Below are 25,897 nucleotides of genomic sequence, written 5' to 3'. Positions count from 1 at the left end.
TTACGTATATACAGTATACATATTTGGACAACTATCTACCCAAGTTTTCTTTATTCATGGGTTTGAGATGGGAGCTTTTTGCCTCATTTTGGGAAGGATATTTTCAGGAATAAGCAGGAAAATTGGTGTTTTGGCTTTGATATGAAATCATTTCAGTAGGTAATGGGGCCCATTATTAACCCCTAAAAGCCTCCTATCAATTCCTTATAACCAAAGTACACAAGTGCTACATGTACTATATACAAGTGCTACATGTACTATATACAAGTGCTACATGTACTATATACAAGTGCTACATGTACTATATACAAGTGCTACATGTACTATATACAAGTGCTACATGTACTATATACAAGTGCTACATGTACTATACACAAGTGCTACCTGTACTATATATAAGCACCTATTCATCAAACATCCGGGAATTAATATTAGTTGTGAGTATAGCACTGATAAGGACATACTCCTGTCCACAGTTAGACAGATCAGCACAGAACCATTGGTGTTGGATTGAGTTTTACCTGCCATTGCACCACATAATGCAGACTGCCATGGGTCTACAGCTTTACCCTGGTAAGTTGACCATCGCAACTACAGGAAAAACAAACAAAATCAAACACTTTTATAAAAAGTCACATTTGTCTTTAAACTGAAGTTGTTGCAAATAGCTGTAAAGTGAACTAGTTTGGTGATTATTGGAGTATTTATCAAGTATCAGGCTTTGACTTGTGCTCCGGAGTAATTCAGATTGTATTTAGTTTGAACAATAAGCTTTTCCTATATGTCTATGTCACATAAATTAAGCAGCACCATGGTTGGTATTTTGTCCCAGACAACTTCTAAAAAGCACGCCATGGTTGATATTTTGTCCCAGACAGTTGCTAGGCAGCACACCATGACTGTTATTTTGTCCCAGACAGTTGCTAGGCAGCACACCATGACTGTTATTTTGTCCCAGACAGTTGCTAGGCAGCACACCATGGTTGATATTTTGTCCCAGAGAATTGTTAGGCAGCACGTCATAGTTGGTATCTTGCTCTTGAGAACTACTTAGCAGCACACCATGGTTGTTATTTTGTCCCAGACCTCTTTTAAGTATAACCCTAGGTTTTGCATTAAACTAGTTTTGTGAGCTCTGGCCATCAAAACTCCTAGGTTTCTGTTTTGTTTCACTCTCTTACCCGAGTGAGATTGTTACTTGAAGGTTTTGGACTGCTACAGTCCAGTTTGAATAAAAGCGAGCACCACTTCGTATGTGAATGGTTCTACTGATGTATAATAAGATCAACACAATCTACATCAGATTTTAAGTCTTCAAATGTAAATCCATGTCACAGTTCCTACATATAAATTCACAAAACTTTGCTGCAGTATTTATGTAAAAGATAAGCTTATTCTGGCAAATACATACCTTAAGGTATTCCCATATAGGGAACTGAATGAAGGAAAATGGCATCTCCCTGATCACAGTACTAAAGTAGCCACGGAACAAACCTAGGAATCCCTGTAATAACGAACATCAATTAAAGTCAACCAACACAGAACAAACCTAGAACTCCCTGTAATAATGGACATCAATTATAGTCAACCAACACAGGACAAACCCTGCCTGTAATAATGGACATCAATTATAGTCAACCAACACGGAACAAACCTTCCCTGTAATAATGGACATCAATTATAGTCAACCAACACAGAACAAACCTTCCCTGTAATAATGGACATTAATTATAGTCAACCAACACAGAACAAACCTTCCCTGTAATAATGGACATCAATTATAGTCAACCAACACAGAACAAACCTAGAACTCCCTGTAATAATGGACATCAATTATAGTCAACCAACACAGAACAAACCTAGAACTCCCTGTAATAATGGACATCAATTAGAGTCAACCAACACAGAAAAAACCCTCCCTGTTATAATGGACATCAATTATAGTCAACCAACACAAAACAAACCTTCCCTGTAATAATGGACATCAATTATAGTCAACCAACACAGGACAAACCTAGAACTCCCTGTAATAATGGACATCAATTATAGTCTACCAACACAGAACAAACCTAGAACTCCCTGTAATAATGGACATCAATTATAGTCAACCAACACAGGACAAACCCTGCCTGTAATAATGGACATCAATTATAGTCAACCAACACGGAACAAACCTTCCCTGTAATAATGGACATCAATTATAGTCAACCAACACAGAACAAACCTTCCCTGTAATAATGGACATCAATTATAGTCAACCAACACAGAACAAACCTAGAACTCCCTGTAATAATGGACATTAATTATAGTCAACCAACACAGAACAAACCTTCCCTGTAATAATGGACATCAATTATAGTCAACCAACACAGAACAAACCTAGAACTCCCTGTAATAATGGACATCAATTATAGTCAACCAACACAGAACAAACCTAGAACTCCCTGTAATAATGGACATCAATTAGAGTCAACCAACACAGAAAAAACCCTCCCTGTTATAATGGACATCAATTATAGTCAACCAACACAAAACAAACCTTCCCTGTAATAATGGACATCAATTATAGTCAACCAACACAGGACAAACCTAGAACTCCCTGTAATAATGGACATCAATTATAGTCTACCAACACAGAACAAACCTAGAACTCCCTGTAATAATGGACATTAATTATAGTCAACCAACACAGGACAAACCCTCCCTGTAATAATGGACATCAATTATAGTCTACCAACACAGAACAAACCTTCCCTGTAATAATGGACATCAATTATAGTCAACCAACACAGGACAAACCCTCCCTGTAATAATGGACATCAATTATAGTCAACCAACACAGAACAAACCTAGAACTCCCTGTAATAATGGACATCAATTATAGTCAACCAACACAGGACAAACCCTGCCTGTAATAATGGACATCAATTATAGTCAACCAACACAGAACAAACCTAGAACTCCCTGTAATAATGGACATCAATTATAGTCAACCAACACAGGACAAACCCTGCCTGTAATAATGGACATCAATTATAGTCAACCAACACAGGACAAACCTAGAACTCCCTGTAATAATGGACATCAATTATAGTCTACCAACACAGAACAAACCTAGAACTCCCTGTAATAATGGACATCAATTATAGTCAACCAACACAGGACAAACCCTGCCTGTAATAATGGACATCAATTATAGTCTACCAACACAGAACAAACCTTCCCTGTAATAATGGACATCAATTATAGTCAACCAACACAGGACAAACCCTGCCTGTAATAATGGACATCAATTATAGTCAACCAACACAGAACAAACCTAGAACTCCCTGTAATAATGGACATCAATTATAGTCAACCAACACAGGACAAACCCTGCCTGTAATAATGGACATCAATTATAGTCAACCAACACAGAACAAACCTAGAACTCCCTGTAATAATGGACATCAATTATAGTCAACCAACACAGGACAAACCCTGCCTGTAATAATGGACATCAATTATAGTCAACCAACACAGGACAAACCTAGAACTCCCTGTAATAATGGACATCAATTATAGTCAACCAACACAGGACAAACCCTGCCTGTAATAATGGACATCAATTAGAGTCAACCAACACAGAACAAACCCTCCCTGTAATAATGGACATTATTTAATCTCCACATTGATTAGAGATTCATTTAATCACTTATATCTACATTTGTACATTCTTCTATTGTAGATGTTAAACTTATAAATAGATCTATTTAACCTTTGAAATCAAGCCACTAACTGTATTATGTGTACACTAAGTAAGTGGGCTCTGAAAATTCCCACTTTAACAAACTGTATTTGTGGTGGAGTATCACCAGAATGTCAGGATGAGGTCCAACTGTACTCACCTCATGTTTCAGCGTGGACAAAAGTATTGACTTGGATGTCAGATTTGGATTGGCTTGAGCTCTCTGTTTTACAACCTCCACTGGAACTCGGAGTAAGCAGGCTGACTGTGTGGGAAAAAAAGTTTTGTTTTGTTTATCGCTCTGTGAACAGCCAGGGTTATTTTGAGATGTGGTCTCTTTGAAGTAGTTGGTGAATACTTCACTGAACTTCATACAGGAGGTCAGTTGCATGAAATCCAGAACAAGTAGGGTAAAGTGTCTTGCCAAAGGACACAACCACGACAGTAGAAACCGGCCCATTTCTCAGCTTCCGAAATAACACAAACCAACATGGGTAGGGAGCATTAAATCAAGCACCTCGAATCTACACAAACTAACACGGGTAGGGAGCATCAAACCAAGCACCTCGAATCTACACAAACTAACACGGGTAGGGAGTATCAAACCAAGCACCTCAGATCTACACAAACTAACACGGGTAGGGAGCATCAAACCAAGCACCTCGAATCTACACAAACTAACACGGGTAGGGAGCATCAAACCAAGCACCTCGAATCTACACAAACTAACACGGGTAGGGAGTATCAAACCAAGCACCTCGAATCTACACAAACCAACACGGGTAGGGAGTATCAAACCAAGCACCTCGGATCTACACAAACTAACACGGGTAGGGAGCATCAAACCAAGCACCTCGGATCTACACAAACCAACACGGGTAGGGAGTATCAAACCAAGCACCTCGGATCTACACAAACTAACACGGGTAGGGAGCATCAAACCAAGCACCTCGAATCTACACAAACTAAACGGGTAGGGAGTATCAAATCAAGCACCTCGGATCTACACAAACCAACACGGGTAGGGAGTATCAAACCAAGCACCTCAGATCTACACAAACTAACACGGGTAGGGAGCATCAAACCAAGCACCTCGAATCTACACAAACTAAACGGGTAGGGAGTATCAAATCAAGCACCTCGGATCTACACAAACTAACATGGGTAGGGAGTATCAAATCAAGCACCTCTGATCTACACAAACTAACACGGGTAGGGAGTATCAAACCAATCACCTTGGATCTTCACCTGAGATGAAGTGGCCTACACTCTGACTGACTAAGCTATCAAGCCCTGACTGACATTAGGGGAAAATGCTACATTTTTAATTAAATACAGGTTTTTATGGAAAACGCGCACACAGATAAAAGAATAAAAATTCCAAAATGATACAACTAGTGGTACACATGTGCAGCTACAAGTAATCATACAAGTCCTAAATATCATTGACTTACCTATAGTTCCCTAATAACTTGGAAGCATGGCTGAGAAAAGTGTGGAAAACTGAGTGGATGGACAGACACAGGGATGGATGGACGGATAGGGAGGAAACCTATAGTCCCCCTTAATTGTTTCACTGATAGGGGACTAGTAATAAATGTAAACACCTCTCCTTTAGATTGTGGCAGCTATCTTGAATTCTGAAACTTATATGTATTAGCTTTTGAATTATACAACTTGTGTAACTTTCTCAAAAAAAAGTATCAACAATATATGCTCTATCATACTTGGATATGTCTGTACTTGTGGCTTCCCTTATTGAGGCCTATTATGTGTGATGTTGTCTCTACACTTACCACTTCCCCTAGTGAGGCCCCCATCATGTGTGATGTTGTCTCTACACTTACCACTTCCCCTAGTGAGGCCCCCATCATGTGTGATGTTGTCTCTACACTTACCACTTCCCCTAGTGAGGCCTCCCATCATGTGTGATGCTGTCTCTACACTTACCACTTCCCCTAGTGAGGCCCCCATCATGTGTGATGTTGTCTATACACTTACCACTTCCCCTAGTGAGGCCCCCATCATGTGTGATGTTGTCTATACACTTACCACTTCCCCTAGTGAGGCCCCCCATCATGAGTGATGATGTCTCTACACTTACCACTTCCCCTAGTGAGGCCCCCATCATGTGTGATGTTGTCTATACACTTACCACTTCCCTTAGTGAGGCCCCCCATCATGAGTGATGATGTCTCTACACTTACCACTTCCCCTAGTGAGGCCCCCCATCATGTGTGATGTTGTCTCTACACTTACCACTTCCCCTAGTGAGGCCCCCATCATGTGTGATGTTGTCTATACACTTACCACTTCCCCTAGTGAGGCCCCCCATCATGTGTGATGTTGTCTCTACACTTACCACTTCCCCTAGTGAGGCCCCCCATCATGTGTGATGTTGTCTCTACACTTACCACTTCCCCTAGTGAGGCCCCCCATCATGTGTGATGTTGTCTCTACACTTACCACTTCCCCTAGTGAGGCCCCCCATCATGTGAGATGTTGTCTCCACACTTACCACTTCCCCTAGTGAGGCCCCCATCATGTGTGATGTTGTCTCTACACTTACCACTTCCCCTAGTGAGACCCCCCATCATGTGTGATGTTGTCTATACACTTACCACTTCCCCTAGTGAGGCCCCCCATCATGTGTGATGTTGTCTATACACTTACCACTTCCCCTAGTGAGGCCCCCATCATGTGTGATGTTGTCTCTACACTTACCACTTCCCCTAGTGAGGCCCCCCATCATGTGTGATGTTGTCTCTACACTTACCACTTCCCCTAGTGAGGCCCCCATCATGTGTGATGTTGTCTCTACACTTACCACTTCCCCTAGTGAGGCCCCCCATCATGTGTGATGCTGTCTCTACACTTACCACTTCCCCTAGTGAGGCCCCCATCATGTGTGATGCTGTCTCTACACATACCACTTCCCCTAGTGAGGCCCCCATCATGTGTGATGTTGTCTCTACACTTACCACTTCCCCTAGTGAGGCCCCCATCATGTGTGATGTTGTCTATACACTTACCACTTCCCCTAGTGAGGCCTCCCATCATGTGTGATGCTGTCTCTACACATACCACTTCCCCTAGTGAGGCCCCCCATCATGTGTGATGCTGTCTCTACACTTACCACTTCCCCTAGTGAGGCCCCCATCATGTGTGATGTTGTCTCTACACTTACCACTTCCCCTAGTGAGGCCCCCCATCATGTGTGATGTTGTCTCTACACTTACCACTTCCCCTAGTGAGGCCCCCATCATGTGTGATGTTGTCTCTACACTTACCACTTCCCCTAGTGAGGCCCCCCATCATGTGTGATGTTGTCTCTACACTTACCACTTCCCCTAGTGAGGCCCCCATCATGTGTGATGTTGTCTCTACACTTACCACTTCCCCTAGTGAGGCCCCCCATCATGTGTGATGTTGTCTCTACACTTACCACTTCCCCTAGTGAGGCCCCCATCATGTGTGATGCTGTCTCTACACTTACCACTTCCCCTAGTGAGGCCCCCATCATGTGTGATGTTGTCTCTACACTTACCACTTCCCCTAGTGAGGCCCCCCATCATGTGTGATGTTGTCTCTACACTTACCACTTCCCCTAGTGAGGCCCCCATCATGTGTGATGCTGTCTCTACACTTACCACTTCCTCTAGTGAGGCCCCCCATCATGTGTGATGATGTCTCTACACTTACCACTTCCCCTAGTGAGGCCCCCATCATGTGTGATGTTGTCTCTACACTTACCACTTCCCCTAGTGAGGCCCCCATCATGTGTGATGTTGTCTATACACTTACCACTTCCCCTAGTGAGGCCCCCATCATGTGTGATGTTGTCTCTACACTTACCACTTCCCCTAGTGAGGCCCCCATCATGTGTGATGTTGTCTCTACACTTACCACTTCCCCTAGTGAGACCCCCCATCATGTGTGCTGTTGTCTCTACACTTACCACTTCCCCTAGTGAGGCCCCCATCATGTGTGATGTTGTCTACACTTACCACTTCCCCTAGTGAGGCCCCCATCATGTGTGATGTTGTCTATACACTTACCACTTCCCCTAGTGAGGCCCCCATCATGTGTGATGTTGTCTATACACTTACCACTTCCCCTAGTGAGGCCCCCATCATGTGTGATGCTGTTGCCCAGTTCTCACCCATGGTATTCCTTATCATTGTCTTTGTCATCTCATATGTACAGAAAAACAGAGCAGCTAGAAAAAAAATCCAGAATCATTTATGCAATACACAAAATGGACAATGGAAATTATAACTGTCCATAATCTGATAATGGGTACTATGAAAATTGTCAATCTATTGACACAGGGACATTTCAAATGTGGCATTATTTTATACAATGTTTTGGATATAAATCTAATATCAAAGACACATCTTAACTGACAGAGGTGGAAGTCTGCATATAAAATGCATACAGATCTCTGACAGCAACTTTTTTTTATTAGATTCCATTAAAGTTATCAATCATTTACAAGATTCAAACAATTTTATCAGATATTTTATAACTTTTTATGGAAAAGATATTGTCTAGACCAGGTTTTAATGTATCCATGAGATTTTAAAGCTCTATTTATACCTGTAGGTGCTGATCCAATCACAACAGGAAGGAGGCCAGAGTAAATTCCTCGGAATCCGCCAGCTTTCAAGAAACCTTGCTGGCTTTGCAGGCGGGTCTTGATGGTATCCAATGGAAACAGTGACAGGTCTACGGAAACACCAGCTGCTGCTCCAGACTGTCACAATTTACATATAAAAGTCTGATACAAAATCTCCATCCACAAACCACATCAACAACTGCTCCAGACTGTCATAATTTACATATAAAAGTCTGATACAAAATCTCCATCCACAAACCACATCAACAACTGCTCCAGACTGTCACAAGTATATATAAAAGTCTGGTACAAAATCTACATCCACATACCACACCAACTACTGCTCCAGACTGTCACAAGTATATATAAAAGTCTGATACAAAATCTACAACCAGATACCACACCAACTACTGCTCCAGACTGTCACAAGTATATATAAAAGTCTGATACAAAATCTACATCCACATACCACACCAACTACTGCTCCAGACTGTTACAAGTATATATAAAAGTCTGATACAAAATCTACATCCACATACCACACCAACTACTGATCCAGACTGTCACAAGTATATATAAAAGTCTGATACAAAATCTACATCCACATATCACACCAACTACTGCTCCAGACTGTTACAAGTATATATAAAAGTCTGATACAAAATCTACATCCACATACCACACCAACTACTGCTCCAGACTGTCACAAGTATATATAAAAGTCTGATACAAAATCTACATCCACATACCACACCAACTACTGCTCCAGACTGTTACAAGTATATATAAAAGTCTGATACAAAATCTACATCCACATACCACACCAACTACTGCTCCAGACTGCCACAAGTATAGTCGGAACTAAAGTCTGCATCCACAGACAACTTATGTATGATATGATTCTTCCTTAACTGTTGGCAGAGTAATGCTCCAGACATGAAAAGTGTGAACAGAAAGACAGACAAAAAGGTGGAAATACAATCTATAAGCTCCATCAAAAGTTTCCAAAAGGAGCATAAACATGTACATTTGTCTAGTGTAGAAGTAACGGTGCGACCTTGACCTATGGCCTGAAGTGTCTTAAATCTTATAGAACTATCTCTTAGGAATGAGGTTTTCATCACTTTCAAATGTGTTCAAACAACTTGAAATACGCATTAAAAAGATAAATGCCTAAAGCCAAACCCTCATCCACCACTATGTTTGAATATTTATAGCTGTTAATTAGTTTACATTGTTTAAATTGTGAAAAAAAATTCACTCACAATTTCAGTAAAGTAACCACAATACATATTATGTTAGTATATATGCACATTATTTCTTATACATTATAAAACAGTAAAAAAAAAATTCTAATGAATGATTGAATATCAAATATAGATTTTTAACACTACATCTGAATATTAAGGAAGGAATACACGTAGATACTGACCAGTAAGGCAACACTACATCTGAACATTAAGGAAGGAATACACGTAGATACTGACCAGTAAGGCAACACTACATCTGAATATTAAGGAAGGAATACACATAGATACTGACCAGTAAGGCAACACTACATCTGAATATTAAGGAAGGAATACACATAGATACTGACCAGTAAGGCATCACTACATCTGAATATTAAGGAAGGAATACACATAGATACTGACCAGTAAGGCAACACTACATCTGAATATTAAGGAAGGAATACATGTAGATACTGACCAGTAAGGCAACACTACATCTGAATATTAAGGAAGGAATACATGTAGATACTGACCAGTAAGGCAACACTACATCTGAATATTAAAGAAGGAATACATGTAGATACTGACCAGTAAGGCAACTTTAAAGTTTGTCTCCGTCATGTTGGGTTTGTGGCAGGCTGACACACAGCTCACATCTCTCACAGTCTGTAAACTACCAATACACGGATGTTATGTTACGTTCAACTCAAGTGGACGCGGTTGACAGATATAATAACATTAAATCCTAGTGAGAAAAGCCAAAGGAAACAACTCTGAATTCTCAAACATATTAAATAGCAAAATGGAAGCACAGAATCATAGTTAATTAAAGATGATATTGAAATTTAAGTGGATTTTGGTAAAATGTGGATTGGGGCTTGGCAGATGGACTGTGGTAAAATGTGGATGGGGCAGGTGCACATGGAATGTTGTGGAATGGGACAGGTGGACTATGGTATCATGTGGAACAGAGTTTAAATGGCTAAATCTAGGACAAATTTTTTATAGCCTTAAAAAAACGCCTGAAATTACCAAAATTTTGGACCCCAGGCCCCTCGCCAAAAAAAATTTGGCCCGCGCCTATGGCACTCGCATTACCACTAAATTACTGGACCCCCCCCCCCCCCCCCCCCATTTTCAAATTCATGGATCCACCCCTGATGATGATGAACAAAAACTGTATCAACTTATACCATAACTGATCTAAATTACATTACATTATAAACTATAAAGGAGTTGGTTAGGGTCAGATTGTTGATAAGGGTCAGATTTTAGGTAAGGGTCAGATTGTTGGTAAGGGTCAGATTTTAGGTAAGGGTCAGATTGTTGGTAAGGGTCAGATTTTAGGTAAGGGTCAGATTGTTGGTAAGGGTCAGATTGTAGGTAGGGGTCAGATTGTTGGTAAAGGTCAGATTGTTGGTAAAGGTCAGATTGTAGGTAAGGGTCAGATTGTTGGTAAGGGTCATATTGTAGATAAGGGTCAGATTGTTGGTAAGGGTCATATTTTATGTAAGGGTCAGATTGTTGGTAAGGGTCAGATTGTAGGTAAGGGTCAGATCGTGGGTAAGGGTCAGATTGTTGGTAAGGTCAGATTGTAGGTAAGGGTCAGATTGTTGGTAAGGGTCAGATTGTAGGTATAAGGGTCAGATTGTTGGTAAAGGTCAGATTGTAGATAAGGGTCAGATTGTTTGTAAGGGTCAGATTGTAGGTTCGGGTCAGATTGTTGGTAAAGGTCAGATTGTAGGTAAGGGTCAGATTGTAGGTAAGGGTCAGATTGTTGGTAAGGGTCAGATTGTTGGTAAAGGTCAGATTGTAGGTATAAGGGTCAGATTGTTTGTAAGGGTCAGATTGTTGGTAAGGGTCAGATTGTTGGTTAGGGACAGATTGTAGGTAAGGGTCAGATTGTTGGTAAGGGTCAGATTGTTGGTAAGGGTCAGATTGCTGGTTAGGGTCAGATTGTTGGTAAGGGTCAGATTGTTGGTTAGGGTCAGATTGTTGGTTAGGGACAGATTGTAGGTAAGGGTCAGTTATTGGTAAGGGTCAGATTGTTGGTAAGGGTCAGATTGTTGGTTAGGGTCAGATTGTTGGTAAAGGTCAGATTGTAGGTAAGGGTCAGATTGTAGGTAAGGGTCAGATTAGGTAAGAGTCAGAACGCTGGTTAGGGTCAGATTGCTCATAACAGATCATAGGTAATGGTGTGTCGATTTCAATGTCTATGTAAGAGCATGAAATCATTGTAGGTTATGTTGTATCGACTACAATGTCTATATTATTCTAGCATGATTTCATCGTAGATAATGTTGTATCGACTACAATGTCTATGTAACCTGTGCTCATGTGTTGTATGGGGTATACATCCAATACTAACTCTAATCAAACAAAGGAACCATGGAGTAAGTATCTATCAGACCCTTGAGTACCTTTACAGATTTAGCCATATTGTTTTCTTGGGTGACCATTGGTTATTTTCAGGATCAACTTACTTTTATAAAGCATAGTTTGTCAGATTAGTAATGGTTTATGGTGAGATGTGAGCAGGGATGTAAATGCTCGTCTGTATGGAGGGTTAAAAGGGACATAATTATATGTTTAACTTTTCTTGTTTGTTTAACCATTTAACTTATTGTTTTGATTATTTTTCCTTTATCTTTTATTTTTTCATTTCTTTATTTTTACATCGTGATAAGTGTTGATATTAAATTTCTTTTATTCAGCGGTAGATAGTTTGTGTTTCTTTGTTTCATATTCCTATTGCTGCAGACTGATGCTATAAACTAAGTAAAATTATTAGTCGGCTATTTCTATTTTGTGACCAAAAACTTTGATTTAATATGTCATTTTTTCAGTTTCTGCTTGATAGTTTTATGGTTTTCAAATTTAGTGGTTTAATATCGCATTTTCTTCTTTTTCTATTTGGTTATTTAAGTATATTTTGTTTCACAACAACAATGTAAGTGTTTCAGAATTATGTCCCAAAAAACCCTTGATGCATTTTTTCCAACTATTCTAACACCAGGGGGCAGTAAAATCTAAACATAAATATATAATCACGGGGCGCTCCCCAACAACCACCGACTGGTAACTTCATATTATGATTTTGTCAAAACGGTTAAATCCTAGGCATTGTGCTTATTAGATATGTAATTATTAGTATTGAGACACCGTTTGTGTACCCATAAAATGTTTCTTTTTGACGATTTTTCCGTGTCGTTTTACGACATCGCTCAACTTTTGTGACGGAAGTGGGTCAATCAGCTAGACCAACGTTCATCTTTTCGATAACAAATCTAATCTCTTATGGAGTCGTAGGTTTCCAGTAGGTTTCCTAGGTCTAGTATAGGCCTAAATGTTACGTGTTCATTCACGTTTTAAAGACAGGCGACGTTTAAATATGTAATATTTTTAAAATGTCTTTATTGTTTGTTTAATGAAATTGCTGTGTCGTTATTTTATGCTTTGATGTCTTGATCAGCTGATATTTGTTTATGTTGTGGAGCAACGACATTTCGAGAATCATATCTCGTACACATTAGCTAAGTACGATGACACGAACTTTCAAGGAACTACGTATACTGTACATGTACTTCAGTACACACTAGCAGTATATTAAATAATTCTTTTTCAGTAATAGAAGTTTTTTTCTCAAATTCTTAATGAAATATAGATATGTTCTAATTAATGCTTTAAATTTTGACAGTGTCAAATTATATCATCTGTTGCATTGATTAATAAATGAAATAAGTTTTCAAATATATTTAAACCCTTCACTTTTATGCACCAAAGAAAGCAATATGCAAGAAAGCTGTTCTGACAAATTTTAAGCTAAAATATTGTCAATTATTATGTTGCATTAGGAAAAATTCTGTTGCTTTGGGTGTATAGAAAGATGTCATGCATTTTTTTTATCTTTTAAAATTAAATCAATTTCAATTTATTACAAAAAATTATCAGATAGAAAATTATTTGACAAAATCAAAGAGTTACCAGGTTTTAGCTATCACAATTTTACAAAATAGTTTACTTTGAAATTTCATGAATTAGTAAATTTTCAAATATCTATAAGTTGCTTTATTATCAATTCCATATCAACATATTTCAACCCTTTGCTTACATGTGCCAAAGAAAACCATGTGCGAGAAACCTGTTCTGAGAAAATTTTACTAAAATTATGTTGATTGTTATATCACATAAGTTAATTAACTAATTTAGGGTGTGGAACCATGTTGAAGTTTTGTCTTTTGAATTTGTAATCAGTTTCAACTTATCACAAAAGGTATAATAGAAAACTACTTGTCAAAATTAAAGAATTGCTAATATTTTGTTATCACTATTTTACAAAATAGTTTTTCTCAAAAATTTCATCTGCACATAGGTAGCAAGTGGTAAATTTTGAAATATCTTTGCTTTAAATATCATTCCAACATATTTCAACCTTTCGCTTACATATACCAAAGAAAACAATGTGCAAGACACCAATTCTGACAAATTTATACTTAAGTTTTTGGAACTATTATGTATTTACTGTGTTGCACTATGTTAAATTCAATGTTTGGGAACAAAGTAGTTGTTTTTTTTATCTTTTGAATTTAAACTTTACTTATATAAAGGTATTATAGAAAATTATTTGACAAATTCAAACAATGACCAGGATTTAATGATAACCATTCTACAAGATAGTCTTCTTCATAATGTCATCTCCACACAGGTGAAATACAGTAACACTACAGTAGGACTAGTGTACATGTAAATAGTTTATATGTTTCTTTTTTTTAGGCCAACACAACCATATGCAAACATTTACATTAGGAAGGGTGTTACAAATTGTTGGCCAAAGACTGCAGTTAATTTCCCTCTATATTCTACTGAAGAAACAAATTCAGGATTTTGAAACTTTACATAAAATCTGGTTTTAATTTCATATTGTAGAACTATTTTCTCAATATCAAACTATTTTGATATTGGGATAACACCATTTTCTTTTATTTTCACATCTTTTACAATTGCAACTGTAACAAATAAAAATTAAAAAGTTTTAAACAGGTACTGAAATTGCAGGCCTTAGACCGCAAGTAATTATCCTCTATGTTCTACTTAAAAAAAAAATTCATTAAAATGTTTTTGAGACTGCATAGAATATGGTTTTCATTTCATTTTGTAGAAGTACTCTCTCAATTTCAAGCCATTTAGATATTAAGAAACAAATTTTCCACAATTTTCACTTCTTTGGTACTATTGCCACTGTAAGATAGTTTATTATTTATTATTGAGGGGCCGCGGTGGCCGAGTGGTTAAGGTGTCATGACACTTAATATCACTAGCTATCCACCTCTGGGTTGCTAGTTCGAAACCTACGTTGGAAGTTAACTGGCCATGGTACTGACCGTAGGCCGGTAGTGTTTCTCCTGGTACTCCGGCTTTCCTCCACCTCTAAACCTGACACGCCCTTAAATGAACTTAGCAGTTAATAGGACGTTAAACCAAATACACCAAGTATATAGTATTATATATATAGAAGAAGTATAGTTTGAACAGTTATCCTGCAGAAGAAAATGGAAGCTGACAATCAGTCCGGTATGTGCTGTCATGGTTATGTCTTTGGACAAGACCACTTTACCCTTTTTGTTCTGGATGGCATGCAATGGGCCTCTTGTATGTTGTTCAGTCAGGTAGTCACCAACTACTACAAGGAGACCCAGCCTCAGACTTAAAGATGCTACTTATTTTTTAGAATCTTGGCAAACTGGTCTACACTGCTACCTTACAAGAAGTTTAAATCATTTATTTGAAAAGAAAATATTATTTATTTTGCTTGGTAAGCTCCATTTCCTGGATGGCTTGTGGACAGACAGGTCTCCTGCATGTTGTTCAGAGGTAGTCACTAACTACTACAAGGAGACCCTGCCTCAAACTGACTCAGCTGGCTATTCAAAGGGTGATAAACAAAGCTAACAAATAACAAAGCAAATATATATCAGAGTAAGAGATAATTTGCCACTTAATTTTCAGAAACTCCAGGGCAAACTGGTGTACACTGCTACCTGATAAAAGGTTGAAAAAGTTATTTAAAAATAAAAATATGATTTATTATGCATTATTAAGCTTCCTTTACATGAATTATTGGTCAAATTCACATAAATAATTTAAAACTTGCTAATTACTTAATTTTCACCTGTGATAGAAAAAGGGAGATAACTCGCTCACCTGTTCTTGATATTAAATTACATGGGTAATAAGATATTTCCCTAAAGTTCTATTCATGATCGATCAATTATCGATATGATGATGATTGATAATGAACTTATTAGTGATTCCCAACACTACTGAAGAAGTTTTCGAATAAAAAAAATTAGACAATCTCCCAATTTGCTTGATACTGACTTTGAACTATGGGGAAAGTCCCGAAATGAAATTTACAATTTAACATATTGCAATATTCGGCAAAATCATCGGTTGATGGAAGTCTAACCGTTATATCGAAGTCTTGGAACTGGCAGTACGGGCGCTGTATGATCAATCTAATTAAAATCTAGATGGTCATTATCACTACACGTTTCTCATGTAACGTAGTGAGAATGACCATCTAGATTTTAATTAGATTGCTGTATGATATGCGGAACTACGAAAACCAGTCTAGTACTTCGAGCTCTTGGTCTACTGCCTGTGCCATTCAACCGGAGCAGACACGAAAAAACGGGCTCGGTGTCGTAAACACTTTTTTTAAACTAGGATTTTATCATCTGAGGATATAATATTGATATTATTTCGAATATTAAGGATAAAAAGCAGTGAGTGTATAATTTAGGGCCAAAGCTTAATCCAAACAATGATGAAGTGTTTCAGTCGGGCATTGGTAGGAATTTGAGAGTCACTAGTACTGTTGCCATGGCTGCTGTAGGGAGTAATCCTTACTTCCGAAGCGATTGATTTGAGCACCCTCTGGCGATAGAATGAAGATGAAAAATTGCATAAGGGTTTTTTGGGACATAATTCTAACTTTCTATTTCTTACTTTTTCCCCTTTCTTTCTCTCTTCATTTTTAGTTTTCATCTTTCATGTAACATGTTTTAGCAAAAATAGTTATTTTACAAGTTGTAAAATTGGAGAACTTTAAAGTTTAAATATAAAATCTTAACAACAGTAAAAAAACAAAAACAAAAAAACAAAATGCACAATTGAAGATAAAATGTTAAAATAAAGAGTTTTGAATTCAAAAAAGTAATAACGTAAAATGAAGCATTAAAATTGTGAGAAATAAATCAGTAATGACAAATAATGAGAAGTTGCAATTAGAAAAGTAAAAAAAAGATTGAAAATAGTATGTTTGACTTATGTCCCTTTTAACCCTCCATACGTCTGTTGTCAACTATAGGGATGTCACGGTTAACCAAAATAACTGTTCAAAAGATCACAGTTCGGATTGGTTCATAATTTGCGTATTTCGGTTCAGTCATCATGAATAAGTAGGTCATTGTTGTTTAGTGACAGCAAAGGCATGTATTATTTGTGTCATATCTTGATCAATACACGTTTCTGACTCTGTACTACGTGACGTAGTCGAGCAAATGCAATGATTTGTGCAAATGTATTCTTTAGGATTGTTTTACATGTTTTTTCTCACAGCAGACAGTCTTAATTAAGCTTGTGCACAAGATGGTAACTGTACAGAAAATTCTTATAAAAAAAAATACTTCTTGGGATTTACTCCACCTTGCTTTACCGGAAGTCTTATAAAAGGACTTACACAACTAAATAATTTACTATATATTATTAGACCCCATCCCTAGGCCTTCATTCGCTCGATTAAATTAAGTTCCAATGATAGGAAATTTATATCTAATGAAAGTTTGAAGTTTTAACTATCAGATAAATGCTGTTATTGTATAATATAGATCTAGACTTAATGGCATAATATAAGAGCACACAGTTCTCGAAAGACAGTAACCCTGATATTTACAGTGAACTGGGACTGGGACAGTGAAATATAATATTTAATGCACTAATATACTAGAAAGCACATGTCAATGAGGTTAAATATATATATATATATAGACCTTGACCTTTCATAGTTTGATATAATTTCATAGATACTTTGGTAGTGGGTCAATTAAGTTAAAATATGCACATTTCAAAGCTTGATTAAATCATCAATTTAGCTTTATTTTAAATACTAAAGGAGCTTTGGTATTTTAAGTCGAACGGCCGTTAACGTCAATTCATACCAACTGCAGCGATAACCTTTGACCTAAATACGGCGCTCTGCTTAAATTCCAACTCAGCTCATCAATCTGACAAGAATTGCTTACCTTATTGTCAAATATGTAATGAAATTATGTTATCACTTCTCATAAGAATGTTTTCTTTTGGGCATAAGTATCTGGTATATGCTGATGAAACTTGCACCAATGCGTGCACGTGTTTATCTGTTCGATGTTTGTTGACCCTGAGCAGAGGAAGCGAGTTCTAGGAGGTTTCAGCGCATGTCATACCGGAAGTCATCGCAACGTGCTCCCCGAATAAACGTCAACATGGAACTCGAAGTTGACGAAGCATCAAAATCACTAGTAGCGTCATGGTTCTCGGACGAAAGCGTCGACTCAGAGCCTGAAGACATTCCATCAAAAGCGTATAAGTATAAGTTTGCACCCATAGATTTAATATTTAGCTCTTCGACGTAAACAACACTCGTAAATGAGACCTTAGGCTAGCGTATGCAAAGTCAATGAAAGTGAAGAAATTAGCCAAATTAGTGTGGTTCTTGCGTACTTTCCGGATGTATATTATATCTGAGTACTGCAGCTATTTCTCAGTTGGGAGATCAATAGTATTTCAAAACCAGGTCATCAATTTATCTTCTATTTTTATCGATAGTTATGTTAATTATAATACACTTATAATATATCACGATTTTGTTTGAATAGGTGTTTGTGGATGAATATTTTGTATTTTGTAATTTCTTTCCACAACTGTACCGGGAGTACCCTATATAAACTGGGAAACTATTGCAACAAAAAGCCATTTTTACATTATTTAAAGCCACTCCCGAACAACCAAATTCTAATTGCACACGTATATTGATAGCCCGAGTTTTCTCTGGCCCTGTCACCATGTCTGGTGTAGGGCCAGAGCACACTACTATATGAAAACGTGGAATTATCCGACACCAAACTATCCGACACCATTTGGTGTCGCTAAGAATTTGGTGCGAATACAATAAAATCTGGTGTGACATAACACCTACCTTATATATATATATTGATAAATGAGATATTTATTCACCGCAGAACACCCATTTAGTCCCATCTAGGTGTTTTATTCCGTCCATATAGACCCTCGCTTTACGCAAGTCAAAATTTCATACTTGACACGACGCCATATTGCTAACGGCCTAATTACCCTTATCAGTGCGTGATGGAGCGAATAGGAAAAAAATACATTTATATTTATATATATATTTTACCCCTTATAAATTTATAAATAATGAATTTTTGAATTTAATATAACAGGTTTTTAGAAAATAATAAGCTTAGTTTTCTTAATTTAAACTATGCAAGAAGAAAAACACAATAAAGCATATGTGGTCTTTTCGGTCCATTGCGTTCCGATTCGGGTGGTTAGTCGTACTGTCACTTACAAAATGGCAGGTCAACAGTACAAAATTTTGACTAGCGTAAAGCGAGGGTCTATACGGATGAAAATGCTGGGGTGAAGGGCTACCAAGTGTGTTCAAAGAAATGACCTTGACCTTCATTCAAGGTCACATGGGTCAAAAAGGCTATAATCTTCCAACAACTTCTTCTAAATAAGCAAGAGGCCCAGGGACTTTATATTGGGCCTATGGCATGCTGGGACGTAGGGCTACCAAGTTTGTTCAAATAAATGACCTTGACCTTCATTCATGGTACAGGGGTGAAATTGGCTTAAATCTGTGAACAATAATTTTGCGATATCAGGGCTATTTCTCACTGGTTTGGGGTGGGGCCTTTTTGTTTCATTTGGGGAAAAAAATTAATGAATTAGGAAGGATTTTATAGGAGTACACTGCAAATTTTGGGAAATAATTTCAATTAGGAATGGGGCCCCATTAAAGGCCCCAAAAAGCCCTCAGAAAAAAAACCCGGAAACAGACTCAATAATTAGCACTGTTGTCGTTTAGAATTTGTTAATTTTTTAGAAAAAATAATTGTTCAATGTAAACATGTTACTGTTCAGGAAGAAGAACAGGAAAAAGGCTAAAGATGAAAAAACAAGATCTCCAACTGTAAAAGAGAAAATCAGCAATGGAATTAAGCAATCTTCACCATCCAAAGGATCACAATCTACAAAGAACATCAGCAGTGTGTCATCATTTGTGGAGGAAAAACTGAAGAAAAAACTGAAAAAGTCTCAACACATTAAAGATGATGAGAACAAAGGTATGTTAGATTTATCAGGTATGTTTGTAGTACACACTTTCCAGGAGTATCATCATTTGTCCTGGACCATATATGGAGGATAAGGTCAAAGGTCATATCACATGGTTAATAACTTCAAGGTATATATTATCAGTACTTTCTAACTTATGAAAATAAACTGATGTAACTTTTGAATTTCAGAAACTGAGAAGAAATTCACAGGTATGAAGAAGAAGATGTCTACAGGTGATAGTAGTGATGATGAGGAGAGTAAATCAGCATTGGTGGCTAAGAAGTCCCCCAACCAGACTCCAATACAGGCACACACAGTGGAGAGTCTTCAACAAAAACTACAGGACAACACTTTGTCAAATACTGCCAAGAAAAAATTGAAGAAAAAACTCAACACACTTTTAAGCAATGAGTAAGTGTATAGCTGAAAACTGTTGTTTTTTTTATCTAAATAATCATGTCAACCATTTTTATGTGATGGCTGAACTAACAAAAGTATTCATGAAAATAAATTTCCAAAAACAAATAAATATCGCATACCTGCTGTTTAACTTCAGCTCATATATAACCTAGAAAATTAGGATACATAGGTTCACATTTTTGCTGGTAGAAATACCCCAAGCCAGTATATAATTAGACTGACTAAATATAGAGCAATGGGGAATTCATATACAGAACTAGATGATAGATTTTCTAAATTAATGGGGAGATACATGTGTGGACTAGGGGTTCTATAGTATTGGGGAGATACATGTGTAGACTAGGGGTTCTATAGTATTGGGGAGATACATGTGTAGACTAGGGGTTCTATACTATTGGGGAGATACATGTGTGGACTAGGGGTTCTATAGTATTGGGGAGATACATGTGTAGACTAGGGGTTCTATAGTATTGGGGAGATACATATGTAGACTAGGGGTTCTATAGTATTGGGGAGATACCTATGTAGACTAGGGGTTCTATAGTATTAGGGAGATACATGTGTGTAGACTAGGGGTTCTATATTATTGGGGAGATACATGTGTGGACTAGGGGTTCTATAGTATTGGGGAGATACATGTGTGGACTAGGGGCTCTATAGTATTGGGGAGATACATGTGTGGACTAGGGGTTCTATAGTATTGGGGAGATACATGTGTAGACTAGGGGTTCTATAGTATTGGGGAGATACATGTGTGGACTAGGGGTTCTGTAGTATTGGGGAGATACATGTGTAGACTAGGGGTTATATAGTATTGGGGAGATACATGTGTAGACTAGGGGTTCTATAGTATTGGGGAGATACATGTGTAGACTAGGGGTTCTATAGTATTGGGGGGGATACAGGTGTAGACTAGGGGTTATATAGTATTGGGGAGATACATGTGTAGACTAGGGGTTCTATAGTATTGGGGAGATACATGTGTAGACTAGGGGTTCTATAGTATTGGGGAGATACAGGTGTAGACTAGGGGTTATATAGTATTGGGGAGATACATGTGTAGACTAGGGGTTCTATAGTATTGGGGAGATACATGTGTGTAGACTAGGGGTTCTATAGTATTGGGGAGATACATGTGTAGACTAGGGGTTCTATAGTATTGGGGAGATACATGTGTGGACTAGGGGTTCTATAGTATCGGGGGGGATACATGTGTGGACTAGGGGTTCTATAGTATTGGGGAGATACATGTGTAGACTAGGGGTTCTATAGTATTGGGGAGATACATGTGTAGACTAGGGGTTCTATAGTATTGGGGAGATACATGTGTGGACTAGGGGTTCTATAGTATTGGGGAGATACATGTGTAGACTAGGGGTTCTATAGTATTGGAGAGATACATGTGTAGACTAGGGGTTCTATAGTATTGGGGAGATACATGTGTAGACTAGGGGTTCTATAGTATTGGGGAGATACATGTGTGGACTAGAGGTTCTATAGTATTGATGAGATACATGTGTAGACTAGGGGTTCTATAGTATTGGGGAGATACATGTGTAGACTAGGGGTTCTATAGTATTGGGGAGATACAGGTGTAGACTAGGGGTTCTATAGTATTGGGGAGATACATGTGTGTAGACTAGGGGTTCTATAGTATTGGGGAGATACAGGTGTAGACTAGGGGTTCTATAGTATTGGGGAGATACATGTGTAGACTAGGGGTTCTATAGTATTGGGGAGATACATGTGTAGACTAGGGGTTCTATAGTATTGGGGAGATACATGTGTAGACTAGGGGTTATATAGTATTGGGGAGATACACGTGTAGACTAGGGGTTCTATAGTATTGGGGAGATACATGTGTGGACTAGAGGTTCTATAGTATTGGGGAGATACATGTGTAGACTAGGGGTTATAAAGTATTGGGGAGATACATGTGTAGACTAGGGGTTCTATAGTATTGGGGAGATACATGTGTGGACTAGGGGTTCTATGGTATTGGGGAGATACACGTGTAGACTAGGGGTTATAAAGTATTGGGGAGATACATGTGTAGACTAGGGGTTCTATAGTATTGGGGAGATACATGTGTGGACTAGAGGTTCTATAGTATTGGGGAGATACATGTGTAGACTAGGGGTTATAAAGTATTGGGGAGATACATGTGTAGACTAGGGGTTCTATAGTATTGGGGAGATACACGTGTAGACTAGGGGTTCTATGGTATTGGGGAGATACATGTGTGGACTAGGGGTTCTATAGTATTGGGGAGATACATGTGTAGACTAGGGGTTCTATAGTATTGGGGAGATACATGTGTAGACTAGGGGTTCTATAGTATTGGGGAGATACATGTGTGGACTAGGGGTATATACTATTGGGGAGATACATGTGTAGACTAGGGGTTCTATAGTATTGGGGAGATACAGGTGTAGACTAGGGGTTCTATAGTATTGGGGAGATACATGTGTAGACTAGGGGTTCTATAGTATTTGGGGAGATACATGTGTAGACTAGGGGTTCTATAGTATTGGGGAGATACAGGTGTAGACTAGGGGTTCTATAGTATTGGGGAGATACATTTGTAGACTAGGGGTTCTATAGTATTGGGGAGATACATGTGTGTAGACTAGGGGTTCTATAGTATTGGGGAGATACATGTGTGGACTAGGGGTTCTATAGTATTGGGGAGATACAGGTGTAGACTAGGGGTTCTAAAGTATTGGGGATATACATGTGTAGACTAGGGGTTCTATAGTATTGGGGAGATACATGTGTAGACTAGGGTTCTATAGTATTAGGGAGATACATGTGTAGACTAGGGGTTCTATAGTATTGGGGAGATACATGTGTAGACTAGGGGTTCTATAGTATTAGGGAGATACATGTGTAGACTAGGGGTTCTATAGTATTAGGGAGATACATGTGTAGACTAGGGGTTCTATAGTATTGGGGAGATACATGTGTAGACTAGGGGTTCTATAGTATTAGGGAGATACATGTGTAGACTAGGGGTTCTATAGTATTAGGGAGATACATGTGTGGACTAGGGGTATATACTATTGGGGAGATACATGTGTAGACTAGGGGTTCTATAGTATTGGGGAGATACAGGTGTAGACTAGGGGTTCTATAGTATTGGGGAGATACATGTGTAGACTAGGGGTTCTGATTGAAAACATACCTGTTATGAAGTAAACAAAGCCATGTGGATGATTGTAATTCAATATAGCGAGATCTATAAATGATTTGCACAAATTAAATCACATATAATATGGTAAGTTGAGTTCATCCATCAGTAATCATTATTGTCACTATTTGTTAAGAAGTACTAGTCTAAGAAGGATTTTTCTCAAGCTTCATTTATAAGTTTTCCTTGTTCCCATTTAATTTTAAGTCTGATCCAGGAAACACTAGGCAGCCATCTTGGATTATGACAGTTTGTTATCGCTGTTTCTAGTTCACAGAAAGCTCTCCTTAGATCTCTCTTAGATTTCAGGAAGGTTGTCCTTGTCATCAAATCAATCATTAAAGTAGAGAAAAAGATCAGTCTTACATAGAACCATTATAGATCATTCAATGGTGGGTGCCAAGATCCTTCTTGAACCTCTTGTTAATTTCTAAAAAAAAATCCTAACTATATTTATCTATTTATGTGGTATATACATATTTTGATATGATCTACATTTATATTTTTTAGAAAAGAAGGTAGTAAATCTACTGAAAAGCAAACCGAAAAACACAAGAGTGAAACAAATGTTACCAAGAAAAATAAAGAAAAAGCAGAGAAGGGTAAAACTGAGGCCAAGCTTGTGAATGGAACAGGCAACAAAGGAAATGTCAAGAGTGATATCAGAGGGGACAATGAGGGGAAGAAAGCTAAAACAGGTGTAGTGTCCATTAATATTCTCATATTGCACATGTTCAGTTTCTAAAGCCGGAAATAAGTTATCTGGTATGTCAGCATTTTTTTCCCCTTTAACTGATTATCAGTATACTTATACATGTAGTTTGTAGATCATGAGAATTTTAAAATTTGTAGGTACAAGTATTTGAAAATCATTTGGTAGATCATGAGTATTGTAAAGCAAGTACAGTTACTGTATATGTAAATTATTTTTAGGTTATGACATTTAGAAAATGATCATGAGAATTGTAAAACTTGGATAGATAGATGTATATTTGTTTGTAGATCGATATACCATGGGAATTGTAAAATTTGTACAGGTAAATGTGATGTAGTTTGTAGATCATGAGAATGGTACAATTTGTACAGGTAATTATAATAAATGTGATGTAGTTTGTAGATCATGAGAATGGTGAAATTTGTACAGGTAAATGTGATGTAGTTTATAGATCATGAGAATGGTAGAATTTGTACAGGTAAATGTGATGTAGTTTGTAGATCATGAGAATGGTAAAACTGTTACCTTTGTATTTTTTATAGAAAAGAAACTGAAGGAAAAACAGAAGAAACAACCTAAATCAGATAAAACTATTGAATCAGTGGAAACTCCTAAGTCTAAAAAGAGACAGAAGGAAGAAAGTTCCTCTGATGAGTCTGATGATGATAATCAAGTGGTAAAAAAGAAACCAAAGGTCAAAAGGTCAGAAAATTCTGGAACTCCAGACCGTTCCAGACACAGCATAGCAACTTTAGAACAGAAACTTAACGTCACCACTTCAAAGGTGGCCCGTAAAAACATCAGGAAGAAGATCTCAGAATTGAAAGCAAGACAGTAAGTATATCTATGAATGGTTACTAATATAATAATGTTTAGTAAATGTATAAAAGTTCAGAATTATTGGTAAAATTTTAAAAAGATAATTTTAAATGATACTCTGTTTTAAAAATTAAAAGGTTCCTTTAAAAAGGTATACATGATCTGAAGCAGAAAAGTTTGATGAATTTGTAATTTATGTTCTGTCTTCATAGCTTCTGAATGGTTTAGAAAGGAAATAGAAGGAAATGGTGGTGTATATTTCCTTACTTTACAAACATTTCATGAAGTTTTTATGTAATAATCCCCCTAAATGATAAGTAGGTGAGAGGATATTGGGATCTTCCCATGTAACCTAACCATCATCTGTTCTACAAGTTTACTTTTCAGCCTCCTGGGGTCAGTATTATGGTCACTGTTTCAATACTATCAAAAATTTATTGACTTCCTCACCCTAAAACTAATACAGGTATCAAACCTCCACCAATCATCAGGTATGTCTGATACTAATACAAGTATCAAACCTCCACCAATCATCAGGTATGTCTGATACCAATACAGGTATCAAACCTCCACCAGTCATCAGGTATGTCTGATACCAATACAGGTATCAAACCTCCACCAATCATCAGGTATGTCTGATACCAATACCGGTATCAAACCTCCACCAATCATCAGGTATGTCTGATACCAATACAGGTATCAAACCTCCACCAATCATCAGGTATGTCTGATACCAATACAGGTATAAAACCTCCACCAATCATCAGGTATGTCT

The 25,897-nt window shown here is 37.7% G+C and overlaps 2 protein-coding genes across 2 annotated transcripts; one reads left to right on the top strand and one right to left on the bottom strand.

Annotated features, from left to right (window-relative positions):
- Positions 1-521: 521 nt before the first annotated feature.
- Positions 522-18,023, bottom strand: LOC117320970 (S-adenosylmethionine mitochondrial carrier protein-like; the record flags this gene model as incomplete). The annotated part of the gene is given in 7 exon segments (XM_033875457.1): positions 522-591; positions 1,412-1,504; positions 3,888-3,992; positions 7,837-7,946; positions 8,327-8,483; positions 10,163-10,247; positions 17,878-18,023. Coding segments are annotated over 6 exon segments (568 nt in total), but the record flags the coding sequence as incomplete, so codon positions are not given.
- Positions 18,024-18,062: 39 nt separating this feature from the next.
- LOC117320968 (histone-lysine N-methyltransferase, H3 lysine-79 specific-like) lies at positions 18,063-25,137 on the top strand (the record flags this gene model as incomplete). The annotated part of the gene is made up of 5 exons (XM_033875456.1): positions 18,063-18,197; positions 19,784-19,986; positions 20,167-20,389; positions 24,099-24,286; positions 24,846-25,137. Coding segments are annotated over exons 1-5 (1,004 nt in total), but the record flags the coding sequence as incomplete, so codon positions are not given.
- Positions 25,138-25,897: the final 760 nt, after the last annotated feature.

The sequence above is a fragment of the Pecten maximus genome, unplaced genomic scaffold, assembly GCF_902652985.1.
Source record: "Pecten maximus unplaced genomic scaffold, xPecMax1.1, whole genome shotgun sequence".
NCBI classification, from domain to species: domain Eukaryota; kingdom Metazoa; phylum Mollusca; class Bivalvia; order Pectinida; family Pectinidae; genus Pecten; species Pecten maximus.
This window is presented reverse-complemented; position numbering and strand designations above follow the sequence as displayed.